We start from the raw sequence: 26,036 nt of genomic DNA, 5'->3' as shown, positions 1-26,036 counted from the left end.
AAGTTACCATAAAAACCCTGAAAATGCAACAGCTATGATATCACCATGGAAATGGTATGCCAATGGATTCAGTGATCCCGGTGAAACGGAAATATTTCTCAGAAAGAAAGGAAATCTAACTAGATTCTCAATAAAATAAGTAAAGAAATTAAGCCATTCAAAGAAAAGCCTGGGACCACAGGTCTACACTGATGGACTCCTAAAGCATTAAGTGACTATCATCAACCCTGTTGAAACTCTTCCAAATAATGAAGGAGAATGGCCACACTTCCTTACGAAACCAGGATTATTCTAAAGTCAGATGAAGACACAGCAAGACACCCATGTTCTTTATGAATTACAATAAATTAATCCTCAACAAAACCAAGGTTTGCACCATATTTTAGTAGTTACACATCCTGGCAAGCTGGGATTTATTCTGGTATTGCAAAGGAGGCTGAATATGTAAAAATCCATCAATGTAAGTTATCACATTAATAGATTGCATGGAAAAAACCATATCTCCTTTGATGTGAAGCAGAAAAGGCCTTTGACCAAAAGCTAACACCATTTTAGAAAAATTTAAAACTAGAAACAGAGGGGACCTCTACACAATAAAGATGAAGTATGAGAATTTAGAATCATACTTCATAGTGAAAGGCAGTCTTTCTGCTATGATTATGAACAAGACAAAGACGCCCACTTTCATACTTATATTTCAATGCAATACTATGAATTTTGGTTAGAGCAATTGTAAGAGAAATAATAACCATCTGAAGTGGAAGGGAAGCAGAAAAACCAGTCCTGTCTGTAGATGATAATTATCTTACACCTATAATCTCAAAGTCTATGCTTCATAAGCCTTCTAAAATCAATGAACAAAGCTGGTAAGTTCAGGATAGATCTCTCTCTCTCTCTCTCTCTCTCTCTCTCTCACACACACACACACACACATACCCCACACATGCATGCATGCACACACATGCTTCATTTCTGGTTCTGTAAGCTAGAATTACCTGTAAATTGAGAAAAAAATAATCTATAGTAGGGAAAAATAGATATAATTTTTATAAATAAATATAGCCAAGGAGGGATGGGAGTTGTGCCTCCAAAACTAAATGATAAGAAAAACTGCTTTCAAAATTGTCTTAGGAAATATGAGACCAGAGCACTGGGGAGCTGGGTTGGCTGTGGAGTTTACAGTGCGCTATCAGAGGACCTAAGCTGGGTTCCCAGTGCCCACATGGGACAGCTCAGAACTACCTGAACTCCAACTCTCGCAGATTCAGTGCAGTCATTCAGTCTCTTTAGGCACTTGCAAACCCATGCAGTACTCCCACACAGATAGACATAGAGGCACAGACATAATTAAAAATCCAATGAATTAAAAAAATCAATACTTCCCAAATGCAGTGCATTTACTTGAAGTGATATATGTAACAGTCCTTATAAAGATCCTGATAGCAATATTTTTGTATGAAAATATGAAAACTGATCCTAAAATGCACGTAGAATTAGAAAAGAATAAAAACAGTGGACAAAAGATCTTGAAAAGAACAAAGTCAAAGTCTGGTGTGGTGGGGGACTCCTATAATGACAACTGAGGTAGGAGCAGCCCCATGTGTCTGGGCTTAACAGTGAGGCCCTACCTACAAATTAAAAAATGTTAGAGGATGCATATGTCTTGATTTCAAAACTTATTCCAAAGCTACACCAACAACAATGCCGGTTTTATGGCTGCAACAGAAGAGATACCACTCCATGGATGCAATTGAGAGCACAGAAAGAAATACACATGTTATCAGTGCCTTTTCATAATAGTGCCAGGACAACTCAGTAAGAAAGGCATTTCAAACAAAAGATGCTAAGAATGGATGTCTACGTTCAAAAGAATGAGGTTAGAGCCTTACTTTTCACAGCACTCGGGGAATTAACTCACAAAGGATCTGAACCTGTAAAACCTTCATAAGAAATTATGGGTGAGATGAGTATGACTTTCAGTGGGGCTGGCTATTCTTGAAGGCAGAAACAACTCTGGGAACATATGTAAAACCACACTGAACCAAAGCGTGCAGAGAGAACATCATTAAGAGTAAACTCAAGTCCCACGGAATAGGATAACATATTCGAGAGGCATATAATTGGTGGTAGCGTAATATCCAGAATGTGAACAGAGTGCTTACGGCTCGGTGATGGTAAAACAACCCAGGATCGTGGAGTGTGTCTTTTAAAGTCGAGCATTTGCCTGGCACATTTGCCTGAGTTTGATCCCCAACATCACAAAAGTGATTCAATATATACACACATATACACATGCACATGTGTATATAAAATTATGTATATGTATATATAAAATTAAAACGTCTAGAGTATCATTATTTATTTTTTCCAATTTTTTATTCTTTCATTTCATTTTGCATTCCAACCATAGTTCTCCCTCCTCATTATTTTTATAATACCACCATGCTGTTACAGATATAACATTTACAGTTTTTGTTTTTATTTGTGTATGCTTTTGTTTGAGAGACAATCTTGCAGTTCAGGTGGTCTTAAAGTTAATATGCAGCACATGCTGACCCTGAGTGCCTGATTCTCCTTGTCTCTATCTGGGATCGTAGTAATGTGCCATTGTGTTTGGCTCTTACATTGTTTTCTGCACACAACTGTAAATCTTAGAAAGCAGCTTTTTTTTTGCAATGGAATTTAAGCATATTTTTGCCTAATATAGCTAGAACATACATTTTTGTCTAAATGTATGAACATATATAAATGTTAAAAAGTGAATGTTGGGGCTGGAGAGATGGCCCCATGCATAAAAGTGCTTACTTTTCAAGTCTGACAGCCAGAGTGTGAGTTTGTTCATTTGTTAGTTTTACTGTGAAAATGCATGTTTTCCTGAGTATTTTCAAGTTGCTCTCTGGGGTGAAGACAGCATTTACTTCCCAACTATACAGTGAGGGATTAATGTCCACATATGTTCCCCACAAATCCTTGGAACAATCTAGTATTCAGTCAGTTCAAAGTGCTTTGTGCCTGTGAAGAGGCAGTTTTGGTGGTAGCTTCCTTATGCAATGTTTTCTAATTGCTGGTAGCATCTTCTTTAGGAGCAGGTTTACAATGTAGTCAGTAGAATTACTCCTAACTTCAGGCAAAAATCTGTCTTCATTTACTCATGAAAATGAAGTCATTTTATAACCTAGCAACTACTTTCTGCTTAAACTACTTGATTATCTCATATCATCCACTGTGTAGCACTGGCTAACCTGGAACTTACTCTGCTGGTGTCCAGAGCTTCAATTCCCAGAATTCATGTGAAAAGCTGGACATAGTGGTACAAGCATCTATAATTTCAGCATCCCTAAAAAGAAATGGGAGGAGGAGACAGGAACATCTCCAGTTCTCAGGCCAGCTAGCCTGGATTACAGTGTTGAAGTGTCCTTGTCTCAAGGTAAGAAGGCAAGGACCAGTGCCCAAGGGCGATCCTCTTACCTTATCTACATGCTATGACTTGTCCCCATCTACAAGCAACACACACACACACACACACACACACACACACACACACACACAGAGGAGTGTGGGTACAAACTCACATTAAAAATAGTCATGAAATACTGAGTGATCACACAGCTGGAAGATTCTGGGAGAGGCTTTTTGTTTTTGATTTTACAAATGGTGAGATTTTTGAACCAGATCAGGGTCCATCCTTCAGCTCAATAGGAGTCTAAGCTTCCATGACAACATGACCATATGCACAGAAAGTTTCCCCAAATTAAACAACATCTCTTCTTCCTCAGATGAGGAAACTCTTTTGTTTGCAGTGTTCTGATAATGTTGCTTTCCTCCTCTGATATCTCTGCTAAAATACTGATCTGGAATTTCCATGGAGCTTACCATGGCATATGAAACACGTGATCTTAATTCTTAAAAATCCAGAAAATGCAACATTCATCTATGAAACTGCAAATCAGCAAATGAAGTTCTCATGACCATAACTGTCTCCTTTAGACTTTCCAAAGACAGCACATGAGTGTACCATGGTTGGCAAAATGAAAAAGATTTGTCCGATTTCCCCACGTGCTGCCAGCTTCGCGTGTGCAGTGTGTTCCTAGGCAATTTGAGTGAAACATGTCACAGCTATTGTCAGTGCTGTCACCTCCTGATTATCTTCTTTCCTGTGTTTTGTTCACTCTTGGTCACAGTGATGACCTGTAGTGTCCTCCGTTTCTGACATTTGCTCACAATCTCTTAAAATTTCCCTCTTCTAGGTTGTCAATATTGTGAGCTTTCGCAGTAACAAAGAAGGTTGCAAATGGAGGAGATGCACCGTCTCAGGCTCACCAAGCAGGGCCAGGTAGACTGGGATACAAAGCTGGACCACAGAAGGCATGCTTAAGCAATGGTTCTGAATATCCAGAACCCAATCAGACACGTGTGCCTCTCAGTAGCCTCTATCTGCTGCCAGGCCTGAAATGAAGATGCTTAAATTCCCGTTGGTGGAGCAGGGCAGCCCTGTATGAGAGAACACAGGCAGAGTCCAATCCGTCCTGTGAGTCTTCAGAACAGCTACCAGCCGATGAGAACACATGCGTGTGGGGGTTCAGTGTGGGGCAGAGCGAACACAGCTGTCTGACATCAGCAACCCTGATGAAAACCGCACTCGATTTGCGAGCTGAGCCAACCCATCTGGAAAATCTCCAAGGAAATAGTTGGAAATGACATTTCGGCTCTGCTTTTTCTAGTCAAGGCTGAACCTTCAATGGGAGATTCAGAAGCAGCACTTCATCTAGACACTGTCAACACTGACATTCCAGGCCCTTCAGTTCTGAGAGTAATGTCAGCTATTTGGGGGCTAGCACGGAGACAGAGGCACTGGGCACTAGCAAGGGACTCATGCTCACATCTGGATTGCAGGAAATGGATTGCTGTGCTGGTGGTTGATTTTGACATTTGCTATCACAAGATCTGAACCCCAAGCCTGCTGTACGGTAAGGCATGTGGTTGGCATTTATAGAGACCCTGACATTCCACGATGCCAGTTCATGATTGGTGTCAGACAAAGGAATGTATTAAATGACTGCCAGCCCGATGATAAGGCTGGCTATTATTGAGGTGTAGTTTCCCCAGGTCTAAAAACTCATAGTGTTGCCACTGAAGCATGCCGGAGAGAAGATAAAATTTAATTAATAATTTCCGTAGAGGCCAACAGTCTATTACCACTATGTTCCTGGATGTTTTTTGCAATGACCTTATGGCTCATAAACATTACAGATACACACTTGGTCATAGTCTCATCCCCAAGTTTAATTTATGGCTCAGATTGTGCTGCATAATTAGATCGACTGGAATGAAGATTTCCTGATGCTGGAAGCATTATAGGCTCTGCATGCGGTAGGTGTGTGCCTCCCTCCCTTCTGCTCACTCCGATGCCTGGATTAGAGAGTGCAATTTCTTAGATGAATAGCTTGCAGCATGGACATAAACCTGGGCATAAAGGCAAGGCACGTCTCACTGGTAGATGACAAATTTGGTTCTCTATCAGCATCCAAGAGTCTGTACAATGAATTGGGCAGCTTTGGGAGGGGGGTTGTTGTAATATTAAATGCAATGATTCAATCTGATTGTTTTTAGTAAGACAAAATTGTAAGAAACGATGTAATATTGGGTAACTATTTCTCCACTGGAGTAAAAATACATGCTCCTTCAATATCCAAGAACAATTATTTTGGATCTATTATGTATCCAATACTTGCTATATCCATGGGAGAAAAAAATAGTCTCAGTTATCTTTGGGGTCAGTGCTTCAAAATGGGAAGAGTAAAATTTTAATAACCACCAGGGTTAGGGACATAGTTCAGTTCGTGCAATCCTTGCCTTGTAAGCGTGAAGACCCACAAAAGAATGCCAGGCAAGGTGGAACTTCTATATTGCCAGCACTGGGGAGGAGGAGACAGGAGGGTCTCTGGGATTCACTGGCCAGTGAGTCTAATCTAACTGGTTAGTCCAAGCTAGGGAGATACCCTGTGCCGAAGGAGGTGGACACCTGAGGCCATCTTCTACCCTCCCTACGCATGCTCACATATGTGTATGTGTACCTGCACACACATGAAGACACACACACATGCACACACATATTAGAAAATAAATAAATATTAGATGTGCTAACCAGTCAGTTGGTCATGGCATAGTTCCAGTATTTTTTTATAGAAAGCATAGGGTTTATGAAATCAGAAAGATAACAACATGTTCAAAATGAGAATCCTATCTTCTTGAGAATGAGTGATTTCTAAATGCCTCCTGCCAGGTCCATTGGTAGCAGGAACACCAAGGATGTAGCAACAGTTACTGGGTCAGCCCTTAACCAACATCCCAGAATACAAATTTAGCCACAGATATAGTATTTTCTTCCATGGTTTTGATACAGTCATCTCCATGTGGTAGGTCATCACCAAGTAGACTGGCTTTGTTCTTGTGTCTGGTCAGGGTGAAATCTCAAAAGCCTTTTAAGGATGTGACATACAAAGACAATCACAATGTCCTTTTTGGCATTCCATTGATTAGATGTTCATTTCTAATTATTCATCTATGGAAACTTTCTCTTTTTTTGGCCAAGGAAGTATGGCACTCAATAGGCTTACGCCAGAAGATGGTGAGTTCAAGGCCAGCCTTGGGCTACATAGCAAGACCATGTCCCAAAAAAGTCAAGCAAACAAGCAAACAAAAAAAATGAAGTAAGGAAACAGAAACAGAAAGCTCTCTGCTTCTTTGGCTACTCTTCAGGGATAACTTCAATTACCGTTTAAACAAAGTACATATGTCACTTTGCAGTCACAGGAGAATTGAGCCAGGGTCCTAAGACAGATCAAAATTCATGGATGCTTTACGTCTATATTTTTTTCTGTACGTGTATACAACTTATATTCATCTTCTCATATGCTTCAGCTCATCTCTAGGTATATGCTTACAGTATGAATATCATGTGACTTATGTAAATTATTACTGTGCTTTATTATTTAGAGAATGACAAGAAAATGTCTATACAATGTTCAGCACACATGGAAGTTTTAAAATATAATTTCAATCTGTGGTTTGTTAAATCTGTGGGTGAGGAATTTACAGATAATGAAGGCTGGCAGTTGCAGAGCTGGTATCTCTTTCATTCCTGCCTTTAACCACCCACTCGTACATATCTCACCCCATTCTAAACTAGTGGAGGCACCTCACATGTTGATTGAATTGTATGGGAGAATAGGATACAGCCTGAGTGCCCAAACAAGCCACCTTCTTTTCAGTCCTTATCCATATCCCAGCTGAAGATGGTGACAGCAGTTAACTTTGACAGGGGATTCATGTACCATGATGACTTTTTCAAACACAACCGTGTCATTCACTTGCCAGCACTTCTATGTTACGGGTACAGCAGTATGCCAGGCTTTAAGCAAGGGACCTAAAACAGATGCTTTGGTTGGCCCACCCCAAGCCACACAGAATATTGGTAATTCTATTGATCCAGGTCTAAGTCTGAATCTTTTCTTTCAACCTCTACATCACCCAATGGCTCTCATAATTTGCAGTTTCCCATAAGAAGATGTGAAAGTGTGTCTAAATATCATTGAAGGAGAAAATTTTAGCACCATAACTGTCTGATGCCAAGCATGCAAACTTATGCAGCCTCTAGACCACCAAATACTTGGTTTACATGAACACAACCATCACAGCATTTGAAAAGCTTTGATAGTCATGCAAGGGAGCAATTTTAGACTCTTTCTGGATGTAAGTTTTACCTAATACTTGGGCAAGGTTTACCTTTCCCCCCCACAAATCAGAACATAAGTGATCTGAGCTGAAGGCCAAGACAGAAATTTTAAAGAAAAAAATAATATATGTTCCTTAATCGCATTGCTGTGGAAAGTGCATTCCCCCCTCAGACTACTGCTGTACTTTGGAGACTTGCGGTCACCTGACATGATGACACAGAAGAAATGAAGATAATTACATTGAGTTCAACTAAACGGGGAAGGAAGATGTGAATGTGTTGAATTTTGGGTCAGTGATTCTTCTCCATCCATTGTGTAGGAGAACTAGAAGGTTCCCGCTGGTACTGAGGTTCTTAATGTGGTAGCTTCAAACCTAAATAAGGATACTATTCTGAACTCTCTTCAAGTGGGGAATATCACATGTCTGGTGCTATCCTAATGTTCTGAAGACTTCCCTTGAAGTGGCTACCCTCTGCCTCACTCACCATTCGTCACATTACAGGATGCAAAGAGATGGCTTGTAGGCGCTGACACTTCAGCCTGACTCATCCGACTGACGCCTTACTCCTCAAATAATTGGGGGATTATGTTCATTCTCTTTAGACTTTACCTTTTGCATAAACCATATCATAGTAGAGATTTCCCAAACCAAAGACCTCCAGAGTTTTTTTTTCTTTCTTTGCCTATATTTTTTGAGGTTGACCCATGGATTTTGCATATTTCTTCATGTGTGATGATCATTTCCCTCAGTCACTTCACTGTCAAATTCTTAAATTTCAGTTAAAGGATGGCCGTGCATATGTGTGTGTGTGTGTGTGTGTGTGTGTGTGTGTGCGCGCGCGTGCATGTATGTGTGTGCTTGTGTGTGTGCATGTGTGTATGCTGGTGAGAGATAGAAAAACAAAGACCGAGAGAGACAGAGGGACTGTCTGAATAAAAATAATCGGATCATGGGCTAATTTATCAAGCGTGGAAAAGATTCCTCAAAATTGCTATCAAATATCCTAATTCAGGACCCCCATATATATATGTAAAGTAAAAGTTGTTACTTTAATACCATCAAATCAGGGCTGGAGAGAAGGCTCATTGGTTCAGAACTTGCTGTATAAGTATAATGGCGTGAGTTGCAGTCCTCAGTGTGTGTAAATTTGGGTGAAGTAGCCCATGTCTACAGTTCTAATGCTCCTATGGAGAGACAGGGGGAGGATGCAGAAGAATCCTTAGGTCAGCCATCATTGTGCACTCTTCAGAGAACAGCCAAAAAGAGAGAAGATGAAGGGAAGAGTTAGCCAAGGCGGTCTTCTGCGTTCCACGTGTGACCCTGCGACGGGTGTGTCCATGCTCATACACATCGTCCACTCACAGACAAGAAAACTATCAAAACAACCAAAGTCTAACAATAAAGGCTGCATGAAATCAGATGCACTCAAATGGCAGGTTACTACAAACTACTGAAAAGGTAATGCGGCAGAGGAATATTCAGGGACACATTCATCATATCCATGATCTTGTTGTTACTGAAGCACACTTGGTTATAATCTCATCCCCAGGTGTAAGTCACAGCTTAAGGGGGCACAGTATAGACTGAAATAAATAATTTAAGATGTGACTGTGGGAAACATCACAGTTCTGCATAAGGTATGGTGTAATATAAGCCTTGCTTTAATTGAAACTCTATGTGTACAGGCTAACAAGGTACATTTCTATAAAACTGTTCATAGAACCTGTTGGGGGCACTTTAAGTATCTCTTCTCTTAGAATAACCACTTTCTCTTCAGTTGGTTAAATAATATAAATATTTCACACTTACTATTTATCTGTTTCACATTTTTTTCAATTTTCCAAAGGTCATGCAATTTGCCTAATCAGTTAAAAGCCATGTTTCTAATTTTTTTAAATAATGAATGTCAGAGCCTATAAATAATGTTAAAAAATAAACAAAACAAACATGCCACCAAGCACAAGCACCCGAAAGGGCCTTCTTGGAGATGCGTGCCTCTCTTTGTATCAACAAATACAGAATTTCAAGCATGTCTGCAAAAGTCCCCTTTGAAGATGTCATTTTCATCTTCAACGCTTTACCCGGGCATATCACCCCCATCCAAGGATGTAGCGATTTCAATACTGTCTGATCAGGGCACAGGAGGAACCAGAATACGCTTCTTCAGGGAACAGTAGTAAATGACAGTGTGTGATGGTTAGCTTTAAATTTTCAATCTCCTCTTGGGAGGAGAGTCTCAATGGAGCACTATCTACATTTGCTTGGAGAGTAGCTTGTCAGTAAGGGGCTGTTTTAAGTCATGTGGGAAGGCCCAGCCCACTGTGGGGAGCGTCATTCCCTAGGCAGGGGTCTTGAATTATTTGGCTAGGTAAGGTAAGCTAAGTACTAAACATACCCACATCTATTTTTCTCTGTGTTCTTGACTGTGGATGTGATGCGAGCAACCTATTAAGTCCCTGATGCTGTCACTGCTATGATGGACTCTAACCTAGCTTTGTAACCCTTTATTCCCAAAGCTGTGTTTTGTCTGGGACATTTTATCCCTGTGACAGAAATGAAAATCGAACAGAATGTCAGGAAATTGTCTGGGAGAATAAGGGTATAAGTATATTCATGCAATTTTCCTGGGTGTGCTTGTTTGTGCATTTTTAGCACTCCATGAACAGAAAATGTTGACCACCCCAAATTTGTTTACAAAAATCACCATCTCAAAACCTCATTTGCTGAGAACACTCAAATTTTGTACCCTTTCTTTAATTATAAATAAGAAAATGGGATGTTTCAGCCTACCCGCCATTGCACCAAACTTCCAGTTTCCTCTACACAACAGAATGATGTACAAAGGTTTTCTCAGTAAACAATTCTAAAAACAAAAAAAGAAAGGTCATCTATGTCAATACTCAGGCCTGAAAGTGTAAACAGCGAGTAGCTTCAGTGAGTAATGTCAGCAATCTAAAGAACCTGCATTATATGCATTTGTAAAATAAATATAACCATTACTAAGCCAACGGTGCCTTAATATCACACCGCAAGAGAGCCGTGAATGAAGATTCTCCATGACCTAGTTTAATTAAGTAGGGGCAATGCTAACATCATAGCACTGGTGTAAAAATGGATTTATAGAAATGCTCCTTGGGAGCAGTTGGCATTTCCCTTGTCACAGTCTGAAACACCCTTTTCACAGTTCGAATAAAAATTATCACTTCTTGCTAGTGGCAAATGAGAACTCGCATCAACCAGAACTGGTACTCTAAATATATAGACACAAGCTCATCATGTTTTGCTCTTAGCTTTACTACTGAAAATACTACTTTAAGTAATATCCTGTATGAGCACAACTTCTTTTCATCTATAGCCCAGTATACAGAGGCATCACTCAGGGCCTGGAGGTGGGGCTCAGTGGCAGAGCACTCCCCTGGCCTCTGTTCTCAGCATCACCTCCCTCACAGTCCCCCACAGTGCTCACTCCCTTTCAGTTGGATAAGTATCTCCACAAAGGAAGGTTTCTTTATGTTAACTTTACAGAATGTCAGGTTTCTGGTAAGCTCAGGGTAAGACAAACTGAAAATGCTATGATGTTTTTGGTTGGACACACACATATGGTAGAAATAACTTTAGAAAAAGGGGGAATTGGACATCAAAGTGTAGGATCAGTTATTGCAGACACAGAGGCAAACAGAAAATGAATTGTCTAAGAGCATGTGGAAACTCCCACAACGATCTTGTCTCAGGGCAGGGGCGGGGGTTGTCCTCAGCCTGAAGATGGCTCTGGAGTAGAAATTCCTTTGCTTTTCTGGGGGCACATATGTTAACAATGCTGCTTAAAATGCAGAGTGTGGGTCATCTAGGTTTTCAAACTCAAAACCAGCCAGGAGCCAGTTTTGGAGTTGGTCCCTTCCTGTTCGTCCCATGTTCTGACTGGGAAGACACTACCATTTCCTGGTACACTGGGCTTGGGGTTCCTTGTCCACCTGTGCAAACCACCATCCACTGCCAGGCCCTCTTCTGAGGCTGGGCTACTCACAGGTGATAGATGACACTTACAGTACCCTTTGTGTCCTGTGCGTTCCTAGTTCATAACTGCTGCTTCCTATTAACTGCTTCCTCCTCTCACCCAAGGCAATGCTTCTTGGTCATTGGAGAGGATGGGATTCTCTCAGCCTCTCCCCACAGCCCTTCAAACTAAGAGAGAAAAAGAAGGAAGACACAGTTGAGTATGACACCATCTAACACGTTCTCTATTAGAGACCACTCAGAGAGAGAGAGAGAGAGAGAGAGAGAGAGAGAGAGAGAGAGAGAGAGAGAGAGAGAGAGAGAGAGAGAGAGAGAGAGAGAGAGAGAGAGAGAGAGAGAGACCAAGTTTGGAAAGCAATAAAAGACAGGGCCTCAATTTTTCTTTTTAAATCTAACCACCAAGCTTATAATTTGCTCAGAGCTTTTTGCAGTGCCATCCGTCTGCACAATACTCTGCAGGGTTCGTCTTGCTCATCTTTGGCAGCACTAGGAAGCTGTTCCTATGGCAACTCTGCATTTTGCTGATGGGGAAATGGGAGCATGGCGAGGTCAAGGTTTCACTCAGGGCAACTTGGTACTTGAGTAGCAGACATAGCATTTTAATTTGAAGTCTGCTGAAAACACATAACCAGTATTTATAGCAACTCATATTTCCCTTTTTGAACCTGTGTGGGGAATTGCAAACTCATGTATTAGGCAGGTAGTTTCCACCAGTGGAACAGGCTCAGATTGGAGTAAGGCAGTTTGGAATTCCCCTAATTATCTATATGAGAAGATACCCATGGCCCCATTCCAGTCAGTTATAGCATGAAGAACCTGCTTACCACTGAGGGCACACAATCATGTCTTCAGAAGAAAGATGCAATCACAGACAGTTGTTAGCATTTAAAACTTTTTATGTGTAGTTTATACCTGAAATGCCAACACCTTCCAGGAATACAGAAGCACTGTGGATTCCAGCCCTGCCTGATTTTAAAATCTTGTCAACTCAGTTCTATACCAGCAGGGTGGAATCGAACTCCTTGTGTGCATTCCCAGCCTCTCTTTTCCCTTAAGTCAAATCTTGACAGGAATGATGGTAGCGTGCTTCAACGACAAGCACATCTTTCAGCTATTAAGTCAACCAACCAGAACCTATGAGCTGGCTCATTCAATACACACACCTGTTGCCAAGCCTGATGACCCGAGTTGGACCCCTGGGACCCACATGGCAGGAGAATCAACTCCTGCAAGGGTCCTCTGACCTCCACACATATGCCAAGGCATGAGACCCCATAAATAAATGCAAAAAAATGCTTTTAAAATGATCAAAATTAACTAGACACCAAATCTAGCCACTCCAACAAACTTCTGCCCAGCTAGAGTGGTCATTTGGAATGGAAGCTGTGGAGCATCACACTGGCTTTTGCACTTTTCACTATTGAATAAATTTTTTATGCACTTATTCACCACCACAGTGAAAAAGTATGTGAGAACCAGAACTATAAAAACAATTAACTTTATAGCCTCTTTCATGACTCATATCCATTACCTGGCTGACTTTGGTGTGTGATTTTCTTATTTGCATGTTTAAAAAGTAGTAAAATTTATAAAATTAACAAAGTCAATCAGTCAGTCAGTCAGTCCATCACACAGTGAGGTAAGAAGCTGAGTGCAGAACTCTGCCCTAGCAAGGCTCTAAAAGGCCATCCTGTAATGGACCAGACATGGCAGGACCCTGGGTTCCCCAATAGTGATGACAGCTGCGCTTCTTCCCTCTTGAGGCTGTTGGGCCAGCATCTCTGATGTTGCTGCTTAGCAACATGCTGACTTCTATTGGTCTATCATTTGTGTCCTGGGCAAGAAGGTAATTCCTCTGATGCTCTATCGCGCAGCCCACTTTAACTTTTGTCTGAATTTCAGAGACGATGGTGAATTCCACACCCAGCCAGCACAGCCTTTTTCCTCCTTAGTGCATCTCGGTTGAACAAACAAACAAACACACAAACAACAAAACAGAGGTAATTGCTCCCTAAATAGGGAAGCTGAAGTTGGGAAGAACAACTCAACAGTGCTGTTTGGGTCCTTTGGGAGAACGCTCTCAGGGCTCTGGCAGAGGGCATGTTTAAACACAGCTAACACCAGCTGCAAGCCTCTCTAGTTAGCCTCAGACTCTCACCAGCCCCTACACTCAACCACTGCTTTTGTTTCTTCTAAAGTCTTTAGGATGGGAAGACCAGTCTTGCTCACGGTTGGTGCTAAGCACCCAGCACACACACACAAATGAATAAATATTTGTTGAATAAATGGATACAGCAAAAGGAAGGATCAGATCAGTTGGGACCAAGATAACATCAATGTGGTGATTTATTCATTTAAATATGCTGGAATAAATTCATCTCCACAAGGACTATGCTTGAGGAACAAAAGGTACCTGCGTTGGATAGGAGGCATCTGTGTAGCTGTGCAGGGTGGAGCCAGGGGGTACTTGCTGGCTTTTTCAGTTGGAGGGAGGAGGAGGATTTTGGGTGAAGTGTGTGAAAATGAGGGAAAGAGCAGCTGAAACTCATGGAGCAAATGGGGTGTGTGAGGTGACCTCTCACCAGTGTCCAGAGAACTTTCAGTAAAATACTATTATCAAATTCCTTGCTGTCATGGGATATGGTCAGCATTTGAAATATAACTCTGGGACATTTTCAACATAGAAAAACAAGTATAAATGCAGGAGGGTCTTTCTTGGAGTAGACAGTCCAGAGTGAAATGGCCAGAGAAATACAGCCTTGAAAATAAAACTACTTGAAAGCATGCACAGGGCATCATTGGCTTGTGTAGACATTTGCTGAGCACTTACTCAGTGCCTGGCATGTGTGGGGCCCTAGTGATACCATGGCAAGCAGGGCAATGTAGCTCCCTCATGCTCACAGAGAGAGGGGCATTGCCTTTAAGGAGGATGAGTAGCATAGGATAATAGAAAGGAATGGGGTTCCACATTGCCTAGGTTGTCAGCACCAGTCTCTCTGAGGTATGGCTACTGAGCTGATATCTGAAAGATGAGCAGAAGACAGCCTTCCTTCGAGAGGGAAGACATATAGGCAAATGATCCCCCTGTGGACCAGCTATAGGTATAAGGTAGTTGATGGTGAGGAGGGCAGAGCCTGGGTCAGAGAAGCAGGGGGTGGATTCATCAGCCACAGAAGCATTTGCAAGGAGAATGGGTAGACTGGCAAGGATGCTGAGAAGTTGGCTGGAACGCAAAGGAAAAATGTAATCACAACACAAGGGCCTTGACACGCACCATCTCTGGGGGAAAAACCTAAACACTGGCCCTCCAGGGGGCAGGAAATAATGTAGTCTAGCTAATTGCCCATAGGGATGGCTCTGTATGTTAATGTAAAACTAGGGATTATCTAGCCCCAGATGTGAATGAAAAGGGCACAGTGGGTCACTGGTTTTTTTAAGACTCTTCTCACTTGAGGTGGAAGCAAAAATGCCAATTACCCTCATTTCAGCCTAAAAAGAAATGGGAGGGGAAAAAACACTGGAGAATTGTGATTCCGACTGGTTTGCAAATCATAACCACCTCCCTAAAATTAAGAGAAGGGGGGGAATCCCCTTTGCTCTTGGGACCACAAGTGATTAGAAAGAGTTGTTATTTGGCTGATTTTCACACTTCATTAGCATATGCATGATTTAATGAGGAAGCATGCTGGGGTGGGGGCTGGCACAGTGAGGGCAGCTCCCCCTACCCACATTCTAGAAACTGGGGCAGTAGCATCGGGAGTACTTAATTACGCCAACGAGGCAACTGAGATCCTTGCAGAGAGCTGTGGGCACATGACAGAGCCTTGGATGAGCAGAAAGATGGCCATGTCACCCTCCACCCAGGAATACTCCTGCACTCACAGACACGGGTAGCAGTGCCTCAGGATTCCCCACAAAGGCAGAGCACCAGAGTGAGCCTCAGCCAAGAAGAGTGAAGCATTATGAATATCCACATTCTTTCTTACACTGAGGAGAGGAAGAAGGGCATGGAAATGGAATAAAATGAATTCTTGAAGCAGAGCCTAGCCTTCAGATATTAATTCTGGTTTTTCAGATGAGATTAAAAAGAAAAGCAGAAAGGAAAAGTGTCACCCCCCATGCTTTGAAGTATTTATACTCTTTAGCTGTTTATTCCAGTAAAAATGACATCAACAAAACAAAAACCCAAAAACTTTCCAAGGAAGACAAGGCATAGTTAGGCGAGTTGTGACAGATGGATAGTTCATGTATAACAACCAGCCTTTCTGGACCTGTAATTGACTCAAGTCCTTTGGAAGCACAGACACAGAACCCAGAAAAGTGATGAGTATGACAGTAAGGATCTTTCTGAAAAGAAGTGGCAATGAGAAAAAAGAAAAAAGTTGTACCTGTGTTTAAGACTCTACAAGGCTGATAGAGTGTTTAGAACCACATGGTTTGGAGAGTAGGAATGGTGCAGATCTAAAGTTGAAGTTATCTGGGACTATCATTAATCCTCTTAACACCCATTTCTTGTATATGATCTAACATCCCTTTGGACTACCATGACAAACCTTAAGAAGTTAGCTTAACACAGACAATCACTGTCCACCAATCCAAAAGCTAAGACTGTCATTAGACACATCTCGAAGTCCCCTTACGCCACTGTCACCTGCCTGCCTCTCTGCTGTCTCTACCAAGGCTTTGATTTAAGCATTTTGGGCCACGACTGTGGAAATGCACATATGCACTTCCGTGGTAGGATACATCATTCCAGGCAGCCTGAATCTGCTCCTGGACCACTATCCCTTCTTTCCTTAGGTGTGAGAGCTGTGTTCTATGTGAACCCAAGGGAATGTAAAATCAACTCACCTCACCTCGCCTCACCACGCCTCACCAGATATCAGAGAAGTTGAAAAGTGTGTCTGTCTTGGTCCATCAGTCTATCCTGAGACTTAGCAATCCTTTTCTAGTTCTTGGGTCTCCTCAGTGTTAATTCTCCATTATTTTCTTAAGAAAATGGCTTTTCCTTTCCGTGAGTCCCATCTGGTGTTGTGCGGGCGTGCGCGTCTGTGTGTTATACACCTGAGATAGTCAGCATGGCCTATGCCCACTGGAAACGACATTGTTTCGGGCATTAAAAAAAGTTCACCTAGGATGGATACGAGTTGGGTCCAGGCTTCTGCTTCCCCAGGAAGACCATCTCTACACACTCCCTTTGCTCCTTTCACACCCCTTCCCTGAAGCTCTCTAAACATGTCAAGCACGTTCATAGCTCTGGGCCTCTGCAGACGCTATTCTACTTCTTGGCTGAATGAAGGAATCCATCAGCTCTTCCATCTGTTATTTTGGCTTGAATCCCCAAACCTTATGCTACCACATTTAACTCAATAAACATGCACTCACCGCTATTACCCCAGAACACCGCCTGTCTTCCCCCTTTCTGTCAACAGTCTTCACATCCCCACCTACCTCGCTCATTTCTCACGCTCAAGGGAAGTTTGGGAAGAGGCACTCTCCCTCTATCAGAGAGAATTCTACCTTGCTTAGCTTCAGCTACTCAGTCTCACCGAGAAGCAAGGGATGGATTGAGGAAAGAGTGGGATCTAAATAGCACAGCTGTTAGGGGACATTTCCTGATGGTTTACAGCAGAGATGTGAAGTGCCACACTGTGGTTGTCGACTTTGTGCCATGAGCTAAGAGGCCATAACAGCAGCCACGTGTCCATAGGGAGCAGAGCAGAGGGATGGCTGACCCAGGGCCACAGACCCAAAGACTGGATCCAACGTTACCTGAGATGTTGTTCTTTTGACTTTCTAAGCTGTACTCATCATTTGTTTTAAAACAGTTCTCACTCTTTGGCCCAGGCTGATAGAAAACTCAATCTAAATCCCAGGCTGTCCTCAGACTGAGGAAATCTGTCCCGAGTACTGAGTGTGCAGGTATGAACCACCACATTGGGCAGCAATGCACTTGCTTAAAAAGACTACAAACATCATCACAGGGTGTCAAGCACGAAACATATCAGACTAAAGATGAATGATAACACCCAAAACAAAGCGGGAATCGACTGCTGCTTCAACACAACACACTTTTGAAAATTACAGATCTGAAAGTTGTGAGGATTTCTGGGGGGCAAAGTCCATTCTTCCATGTGATTTTAGTTTAAAACTTTTCAGGAAACAAACAACTGGCTGTTTTTTCTTTAGTTGGGTGGTTACTTGACCTTTTCCTCCCCCTTTAATTTTGAAATAAGGATTTACTATGCAGCCTTGGTGACCATCAAACTGACCACCCTCTTGCCTCAGCTTCCCTGGCATTGGGGTGATAGGCATATACTACCATGCCCAGAACAGTGTGTTTTAGACAGTACTAGAAAAATTCTACAATGCAGGAGAGCCATCATGTGTGACTCCTGCAGCTTGCCTCTGGTATAAGATTGTACCAGGTTATAAGCAAAGTATCAGCCTGTCTAAAGGTTTATGGGTAGAGGTTCAAGCTTGTGCTAGGCAAGGTGGGCATGCTATTCCACAGCAAGAAAAACACACGCGCGCGCTCACGCACATACACACACACACACACACACACTCACACTCACACACACATCCTCCAAAGCCCCATGATGATGCACACATACAAGAACAATGTCATAAGCATCATGTGAAGTTGTCTAAAACACTGGGCAGATAAACGTGACAACTCTTACAATGAATACACGAGAAAAGCCCATTTCCTCAAGTCTCCTGCCAGGTTTGACTGGTAGCTCGTATGCTGGCCCCACACGATAAAGGTTAGCAGAATTTTTACAGAACTTTTCAGCTTTTTGAATCAAATGATTCCTGGTCCAAACAATGACATAAACGTTAAATACCTCGAAGACCCTGTGCCAGACAAAGATAGAACATAGTAAACCAACAAATGGGGGACCATCGTGCTTCGTGGTCTTAATACTCATCTGATCCCCTTATGGAGACCTTGCTGTAAAATTAAGGTTCCTAGGTGACTACTCTTTTGGATCTGAATTAGAAGATACTGGGTAGAACTTTGGAATGTCATTTGATTTGCATCTTGGGAAATTCTAAGCATCTTTTTGAGAAAAAAATTCTGATTGATAACTCTTCACTTAAATGGACTGATAGATTTGAACTTTAATCCCACTTAACATTTACAGTTCAGACTGCGACAGAAGGGAGATATCCATACACGGCTAACGACTATAGCCATGCTTGGACTACTGGTTTGGTGTGCTTTGTAAACGTCTTCAGTCTTTATAGCCAACCATAATCAACCCCCCACTTAAACTACAATTGTTTCAGTTCTTATATGAATTCATATTGGTAAACGAATTGGTTACGAACACTGCCCATCAAATACTAAGCACTGACTGAAAAGCTAGTGTGTGTAGGAAAGTTACAACCTGTGTATCTCATGGGGAGACAAACTTAGTCAGATGTCTTTACTGAAGAGAATGGCAGAGCTTCATAGCATTTAGTGAAAGCATTCAAGCGGCTCTCCTTTGTCATAAACTGCAAAGCAGTAAATAGAGTGGGTTGTTGTGAATGCCTACTTCTTCAGCTCTGTTCAAATAGACAAGTACAGAAATTCTCAGAAGCCCACATATCACTCCAGTGATTTGACAGTTGGATAAACCCAGAAAAATATGGAAAATAGCTACTATTTACTCCCAGGTTTGTTAGAATCTCCTGCTTCTACCAAATCCACTTCCAAATGCCTCTGCATCTCCTGCTTTCTGTTTCTATTTGGGATTCTGAAAACAGTCCTTTCAAATTGTCTCTGTTTAAATAATATGACTAATCACACATTAATATAGTTTCAGTTTAATTTAAGAATTTCTTTCCAAAAACCATTGACTCATCTAATTTCTTGGTTTCATTAGGATATAGTCAAGTGAGATAGACCTGGCGCTGCTACAGTGAGAATCAGTATGAAGATTCTACAAGAAATTAAAGGTAAAACTACAATACCTGGATATACACCTTTAGGGATGTAAGTCAGATCATAAAGGAGAAACTTGCCCATCTGTGTTAATCGAGATGTGCTAGCTTCTTCTTCCATCAACTTGAAACAGATGAGGGTCATCTGGGAAGAAGGAATCTTAATGGAGAAGAGCCTGAATAGGATTGCATTGTAGGCAAGTCTGTGGGATGTTTTCTTGATTAATGAATGATGTGAGAAGGCCTCCTCAATGAGGGTTGGTGCCATGCCTGAGCTTGTGGCCTTGGATGCTTTAAAAAAATAGGATCGAAGACAGATCAGGCACCAGAGTGACCTCGAGTGATCCAAAGGTATAACATCAATTGGCAAGCTAAGCAATAGTGGAGGGACCACCTCGAATGCCCATTCCTGATAATGAACTTGATGTCTATAACCATCCGGGAGCCTTCATCCTGTGACTGATGGAAGCAGAGGCAAACACACAACTAATCACTGAACTGAACCCAAGGAACCCAGTGACAGAGAGAGAGGAGTGATGAGCAAATTGGCAAAGAATGGGCTGGCAAAACCAGCAGAGACAGCTGATCTGAACAGGGGAGTGCTCTTGGACCCCAGACAGACAGTGGGGAGGACTGATCTGGACCCCCCAAATGTGAGTGTCAGTGAGAAGGCCTGGGCAACCTATGGGGCCCTGAGCTGTGGATCAGTGTCTATCCCTGGTATACAAACTGTCTTCATGTGCCTATAGCACAAAGAGAGATGCTCTCTCAGCCTGGACTCTTAGGGGAGTGCCTTGACCCTACCAAGAGTAAAATGACAGACTCTAGATATCCCCTATGTGGAAGGATTTGGCAATAGTGTGGGAGGGAGGGGGGGAAGGGGAGTGCGGGAAGAGGGGAGGGAGAGGGAACTGGGATTGACATGTAAAACAAGCTATTTAAAATTAAAATAAAAAATGATAAAAAAAAATGTAGGCTGAGCAAGCCATGGGAACTGAGGCTGTAAGCAGCACTCCTCCATGGCCTCTGCATCAGCTCCTGTCTCCAGGTTCCTGCCCTGTTTGAGTTTCTATCCTGACTTCCTTTGATAATAGGCAGTGGTGTGGAAGCATAAGCTGAAGTAAACTGTTTCTTCCACAAATTGCTTTTGGTCATAATGCTTTATCACAAGAAAACCCTAAGACAGGAGGAATTATTCACAGTAGCCAAGACGTGGAACCAGCCTAGACACATCAACAAATGAATGTATAAAAATGTAAGACACACACACACACACACACATTCACAACACATATACACACAATTTTATTTAGTTATGAACATAGTAAAATTATGTCACTTTTAGGAAAATGGATGGCACTGGAGTTTAAATATCAAGCAAAATGAATCAAACTCAGAAAGACAAATATCCCTTCTCCAATGCATGGAATTATATTTAAAAACTGAAACACTGTAAGGAAACTAAGGGAAGGCGGAGGTAGTAAGAAGAGGGGGATGAGGAGGGTCTGGGGTGAATATGCGTGGAGGGCCTGACACACATCTATGAAAATGTCAAAAAGAAACCATAATTTTAAAAACAGATATATTCTGATGAATAAAGAAGACATGAAGGGTGGGCCTGGGGCTCAGTGCTACAGAGTTTGGCTAGTATGTGAGGGGATAAGCTTTAGTATTGCCAAAATAAATAAATAAAAGTTCCAAGCACTTCAAAACAAAACCCAAAGAAGGAAAACACAAATGGGATCCAAAGCAAGAAAATCAAGACAGCAGTCATTTCCAGCCCACTACATTTTTCCCATTATAGTTATGATCACATTTACTTAGTACTGTTTTCAGGGTTTTATAACAGAGAAATTTATAATTCCAGGCACCACACTGGAATATTTGCACCCTAAAACTGTATCATTACATTTTAAATAAGGCAGTATAACATTTTTAGAGGTAACAATAAATATTTAAAAACACATGGAGCATAAGGTTCAAAGTCATAGATAATACACATTAACATTGTTTAATAATTAATTATCATTTGAACCATACTCTATTTTCAGGACTCAAGACCTCAAGCGTTTTAAGCTATACAAAATAAAACACAAATAATAGTATCAGGCTGGCTTTATATACTGCAATTACCTCGACAGTTAAGGATTCTTTTAGAATTTTAAAATTTTGTTCACTGTTTATGAGTCCATTAAGAATTAAGAGAACAGAAAGTAATCTAGATGATAGTTTAGTACACAATATATTAGTAAGGTTTTACACACACACACACACACACATATATACATATATATGCACATATACACACATGGCTGGTTTTATAAACTATTTTAAAAATAGCAGTTAGGGTCTGTTGACTCATCAAATGCTTAAACAGCAACTTCAGTGAGCTTAATGTTTATTCTCCAATTATATTTAAATTCTTAAATGATGATTTCACTAGCATTTGGATGTTTCAGTAGAGAAAACAATACAATTGAGATATTGTGTGTTTTAGCTTATACCTATTTGAATGTCAGCTGTATTTTTTTTACTTATTTATTTATTGGCTGTTTTTTGAAACATAATCTTTCTATATAATACCGGAAGGCCGCAGACTCACAGTAATTCTGCTGCCTCAATCTCTCAATTTCTGTGCAAGTGAAAATACAGGAATGAAGCCAGGCATTGGTGGCGCACGCCTTTAATCCCAGCACTCGGGAGGCAGAGGCAGGCAGATCTCTGTAAGTTCGAGACCAGCCTGGACTACCAAGCGAGTTCCAGGACAGCCTCCAAAGCCACAGAGAAACCCTGTCTCGGGAAAAAAAAAGAAAAAAAGAAAATACAGGAATGAAAAAGGAATGACTTCTCATTCAACCAAGTATCTATCTGTAAACAATCTGTATTATTCCAATTACACTGTAGCGAGCATTTGAATAGTAACTCCTAAAGTAGTTAAGATGTTGTGCTCTGTTTTCCATGGTCAGGAGCAAGTTACCAGTGTCCTTATGAAACAGGGCTAGTGGAAGTAGTCGTCTCATGAGGACTTTTAAGATTACGCTGAATGTCCTGGATATGTTCCTAAAGGACAAACTCTCTCACTTGTGGGGTCATGTGCACGCCCATGCTCACAACTGATGATAGTCAAGACAGGGAAACAATGAGTAGTAGCAGATAGATGGATACAGACAACATGATTCACTCCACTGAACACTATTTAGCATTAACAAAGAAATTCTAATATGTGCAATAATATGGATGGATCTAGAATCTATGTTACACTAAGCTAGAGACACAGATAAATGTGACATGACCTCACTTATCTGTGTTATTTATTAAAGCTGAAGGCAATGAAACAGAGAGAAGGGTGGTTACCAGGAAGGTAGTGGGTAGGATGAGGGAGATGGGGAGATATTGGCATTCATTTAAAAATAAGCAGGAGACTTAATGACTTAATGTTCTTGATGGAGATGATAATAATGTGTTATATACTTAAAATTTCTGAAGAACCAAGGTTAAATATTTCTCCTCCTCTCACCATATGCATGACAAAATCAATCGAGTTTTAATTATAAGAGGAAATGGGTTTATTAATCTGATGGTCACAATCATTTCACCTTGAATGATGGCATTTCAAAACATCCAGTTGCATACCTCTGGCTCATACAACTCTTGTCTGTTGTGTATCAGCAAAAATCGTCAATTTACAACATAAAATGACTAGAAGGAATAACGCATGTAAAATAACTAAGGGTCACAGCACACAGTCATCTCATCTACGTGTATACTCAACAGGACAGAGACATGTGTGCACGTAATCTGGCACTAGTTTTTACCACTCTGCACTGTATGGCTACACTCAGCTGCCCAACACAGACTCATTAGCATCTCTGCCACTGCAGCCATTCATTCCCTGAAGTTTGCTGCTGACCAACAGGATGATGGCTCAATGATGAGGACACTGTCCCCACTATCTAGCAATGATCTGAAATCCAGGGAGGATTTCAGAGGTACAGTGGTATGGTCTCCTTACTCTTCAGAGGAAGTGAAAATCACAAGGCCCCTTCATGATGGGTCTGTGTGCATTTGGGAAGTTAGCGTGCTCAGGTGGTCTGTGTCCATGCTTCCAAGTCTGCATACATGTTTCCCAGCTAGCTCATCATCAAAGACAAATTCATCATAAAGAATCGAGTAAGCAAATCAAGTGACCCCCCTGGCCTCACAAGGCACAGCATGATTTTTATTGAGGGACGAGTTTGGATTTTGAAATGAAACACTATTTCCCTGGCATCTGTCTGCTCTGGTAACTGAGGGGCAAATGTTCTCTTCCTTTGAGCACATCTTCTTTTATGTCTGACATGCCTAGTCTAGTAGCCTAGAAGAGACTGAGCCAAGTAAGATGTTTTTCATTGAGGTACTTTACACCGCATCTCCAACAAAGAATATAGCAGAGAGCCAGACCATAGGGGATGATATATAAAGATTTGCTATACTTAATGAACACACAAATGTATAGCTGGGGCAATCCCATCTACAAGTCCTAGGGAGAAAACTTAGAAAGTCTGTATTCCCAGTTACAATTGCATTTTTATCTCCCAGCTTCCAAGTGTGGCCAGGAGATCCTGGCAAGCTTTCTGTGAGACCACTGTTGTTTACCTAGCTCATTCTCATCAGCTCACTCGTCCGGCAGGGGTCTGCATCCTTCAAGGAAGAGGTGGAGTGCCAGTTAGACACTTGCCAAAGCATTTGGGTATCAATCCCTTGTTAGCCCCTAGTATTCCTGCTGTGTCATCACCAGACTGCAGTGGTTTTCCTGTGGTCTCTGCATTGGTAGGTCCTTGTCCATTGTCACAGACAGAAAACAGGACTGTCTGGGAGACACTGCATTGCTGCTTCAGCTTATGTGATATTCAAGGGGCTGAGGATGCCCCATCTGTGGATCTTTCCTATCATATAAAGCAAATAATTGCTTTTTAAAATACATCCATGACACTATTGCTAATTTTTTCATTTGTACATGCTACCCCACTAACAACCTCTGGGTATTTACGCAGCATATTTGATTATGCAGTGGTTTTGTGTACATTTGATTATGCAGTAGTTTTGTGTATTCCGGAGTATTACAAAGTGGGTCTGTGTATACTGAATTCACAGTCCTGATTTTTTCAAATACATTCCCTTGCTTTGTTTTCCTCAACCTCTATTTTTAGCAACAGGACAGTAATACCAGTCTTTCAGGCCTCTGGAGGGATTAATGTTCTTACGTGCTGGAAAACCAGAAGAAGCTGTATCCATGCTGAATATGAGAAGATACATTTTGAACTCTGTGCTTAAAAGGATCTCTCTGCTGTCATCTCAGGCTTCCAGCAGCTAAGCATGTCACTGCCATCAAATGGACTTTATTGACCAGGCAGTGCTGTCTGGTGAGCTCTACATTAAGGGGCACTCCTGAGAACCTAATTTTAAAGCATTATTCCCCCTCTTTGTTACATGTATTTGCTTATTTCAGAAGCCGACACTTTAATTGGGGCTCAGGACTCCAACACACAAGTGCAATTTTCCTTCTGACATGGCAGAAAGCTGCTGCCTTGGGATTTAGGCTGAGCTCCTTGAGTGAAGAGCTTGACAAGAGGCTGTGATGTTCTAAAGAGCCAATAGAAACCACAGATACCCAAGGGACGTTCTACCTGTTTTAGGTGCAGGCCGAGAGATGGGCACACCACAGTCATCTTTCAGTATCCCATGATCAGTCAGTCCAACCTAAGCAGATTTGTCCCAGCTTTAGTCTCTTTAGGAGCTTTGCATTTTTAGTATCACACCCACCTTTTTTTTAAGGACAAGGCATTCAAGCTTTCACTGCACAATTCTCTTTTATTTTTCCACTGGGTAAACTGGATTCTCTCTTATCTATGTTGTCTTAGTTATAGTTTCTATTGATGCGAAGAGACCCCATGACCACAGAAACTCCTTATAAAGGAAAACATTTAATTAGGGTGGCTGGCTTACAGTCCATAGGTCTAGTCCATTGTCATCATGCTGGGAAGTAAGACAGCACACAGGCAGACACAGTGCTACAACAGGAACTGAGAGCTCTTACATCTTGATTCATAGGCAACAGGAAGGGGTCTGTCTCACTGGGTATGGCTTGAGCATATATAAGACCTCAAAACCCACTTCCGTGGTGACACATTTCCTCTAACAATGCCACACCTACTCCAACAAGGCCACACTTAATAGTGCCCACTTCCTTTGGGCATCATTTTCTTTCAAATCACTACATACATTATCCTTACTTTGTTTTGTTTTGTTTTAAATTCTATTACTTGTTTGCTTTATTCTTCTTCTTCCAATGATACGCCTCTCCCTGGCTC

The 26,036-nt window shown here is 41.6% G+C and overlaps 1 protein-coding gene across 8 annotated transcripts in view; it reads right to left on the bottom strand.

Moving 5' to 3' along the window:
* Ppp2r2b (protein phosphatase 2 regulatory subunit Bbeta) overlaps positions 1-26,036 on the bottom strand; it is a 390,383-nt gene that overhangs the window by 155,533 nt on the left and 208,814 nt on the right. For 3 of the 8 annotated variants that reach the window (XM_040741869.1, XM_040741868.1, XM_040741872.1), the window contains 2 exons: positions 11,782-11,919; positions 10,528-10,600 (listed from right to left, as the gene is read on the bottom strand). The exons of the other annotated variants lie outside the window; for them this stretch is intronic. In XM_040741869.1, the coding sequence (XP_040597803.1) occupies positions 10,528-10,534 (7 nt within the window). In that variant the 5' untranslated portion in view covers positions 10,535-10,600; positions 11,782-11,919. The remainder of the gene's footprint in view (positions 1-10,527; positions 10,601-11,781; positions 11,920-26,036) is intronic. 8 annotated transcript variants of the gene reach the window in all.

The sequence above is a fragment of the Mesocricetus auratus genome, unplaced genomic scaffold (genome assembly GCF_017639785.1).
Source record: "Mesocricetus auratus isolate SY011 unplaced genomic scaffold, BCM_Maur_2.0 Super-Scaffold_6730, whole genome shotgun sequence".
Lineage (NCBI taxonomy): Eukaryota > Metazoa > Chordata > Mammalia > Rodentia > Cricetidae > Mesocricetus > Mesocricetus auratus.
Note: the sequence above shows the minus strand (reverse complement) of the source record. Positions and strands in the feature narration are given on the sequence as shown.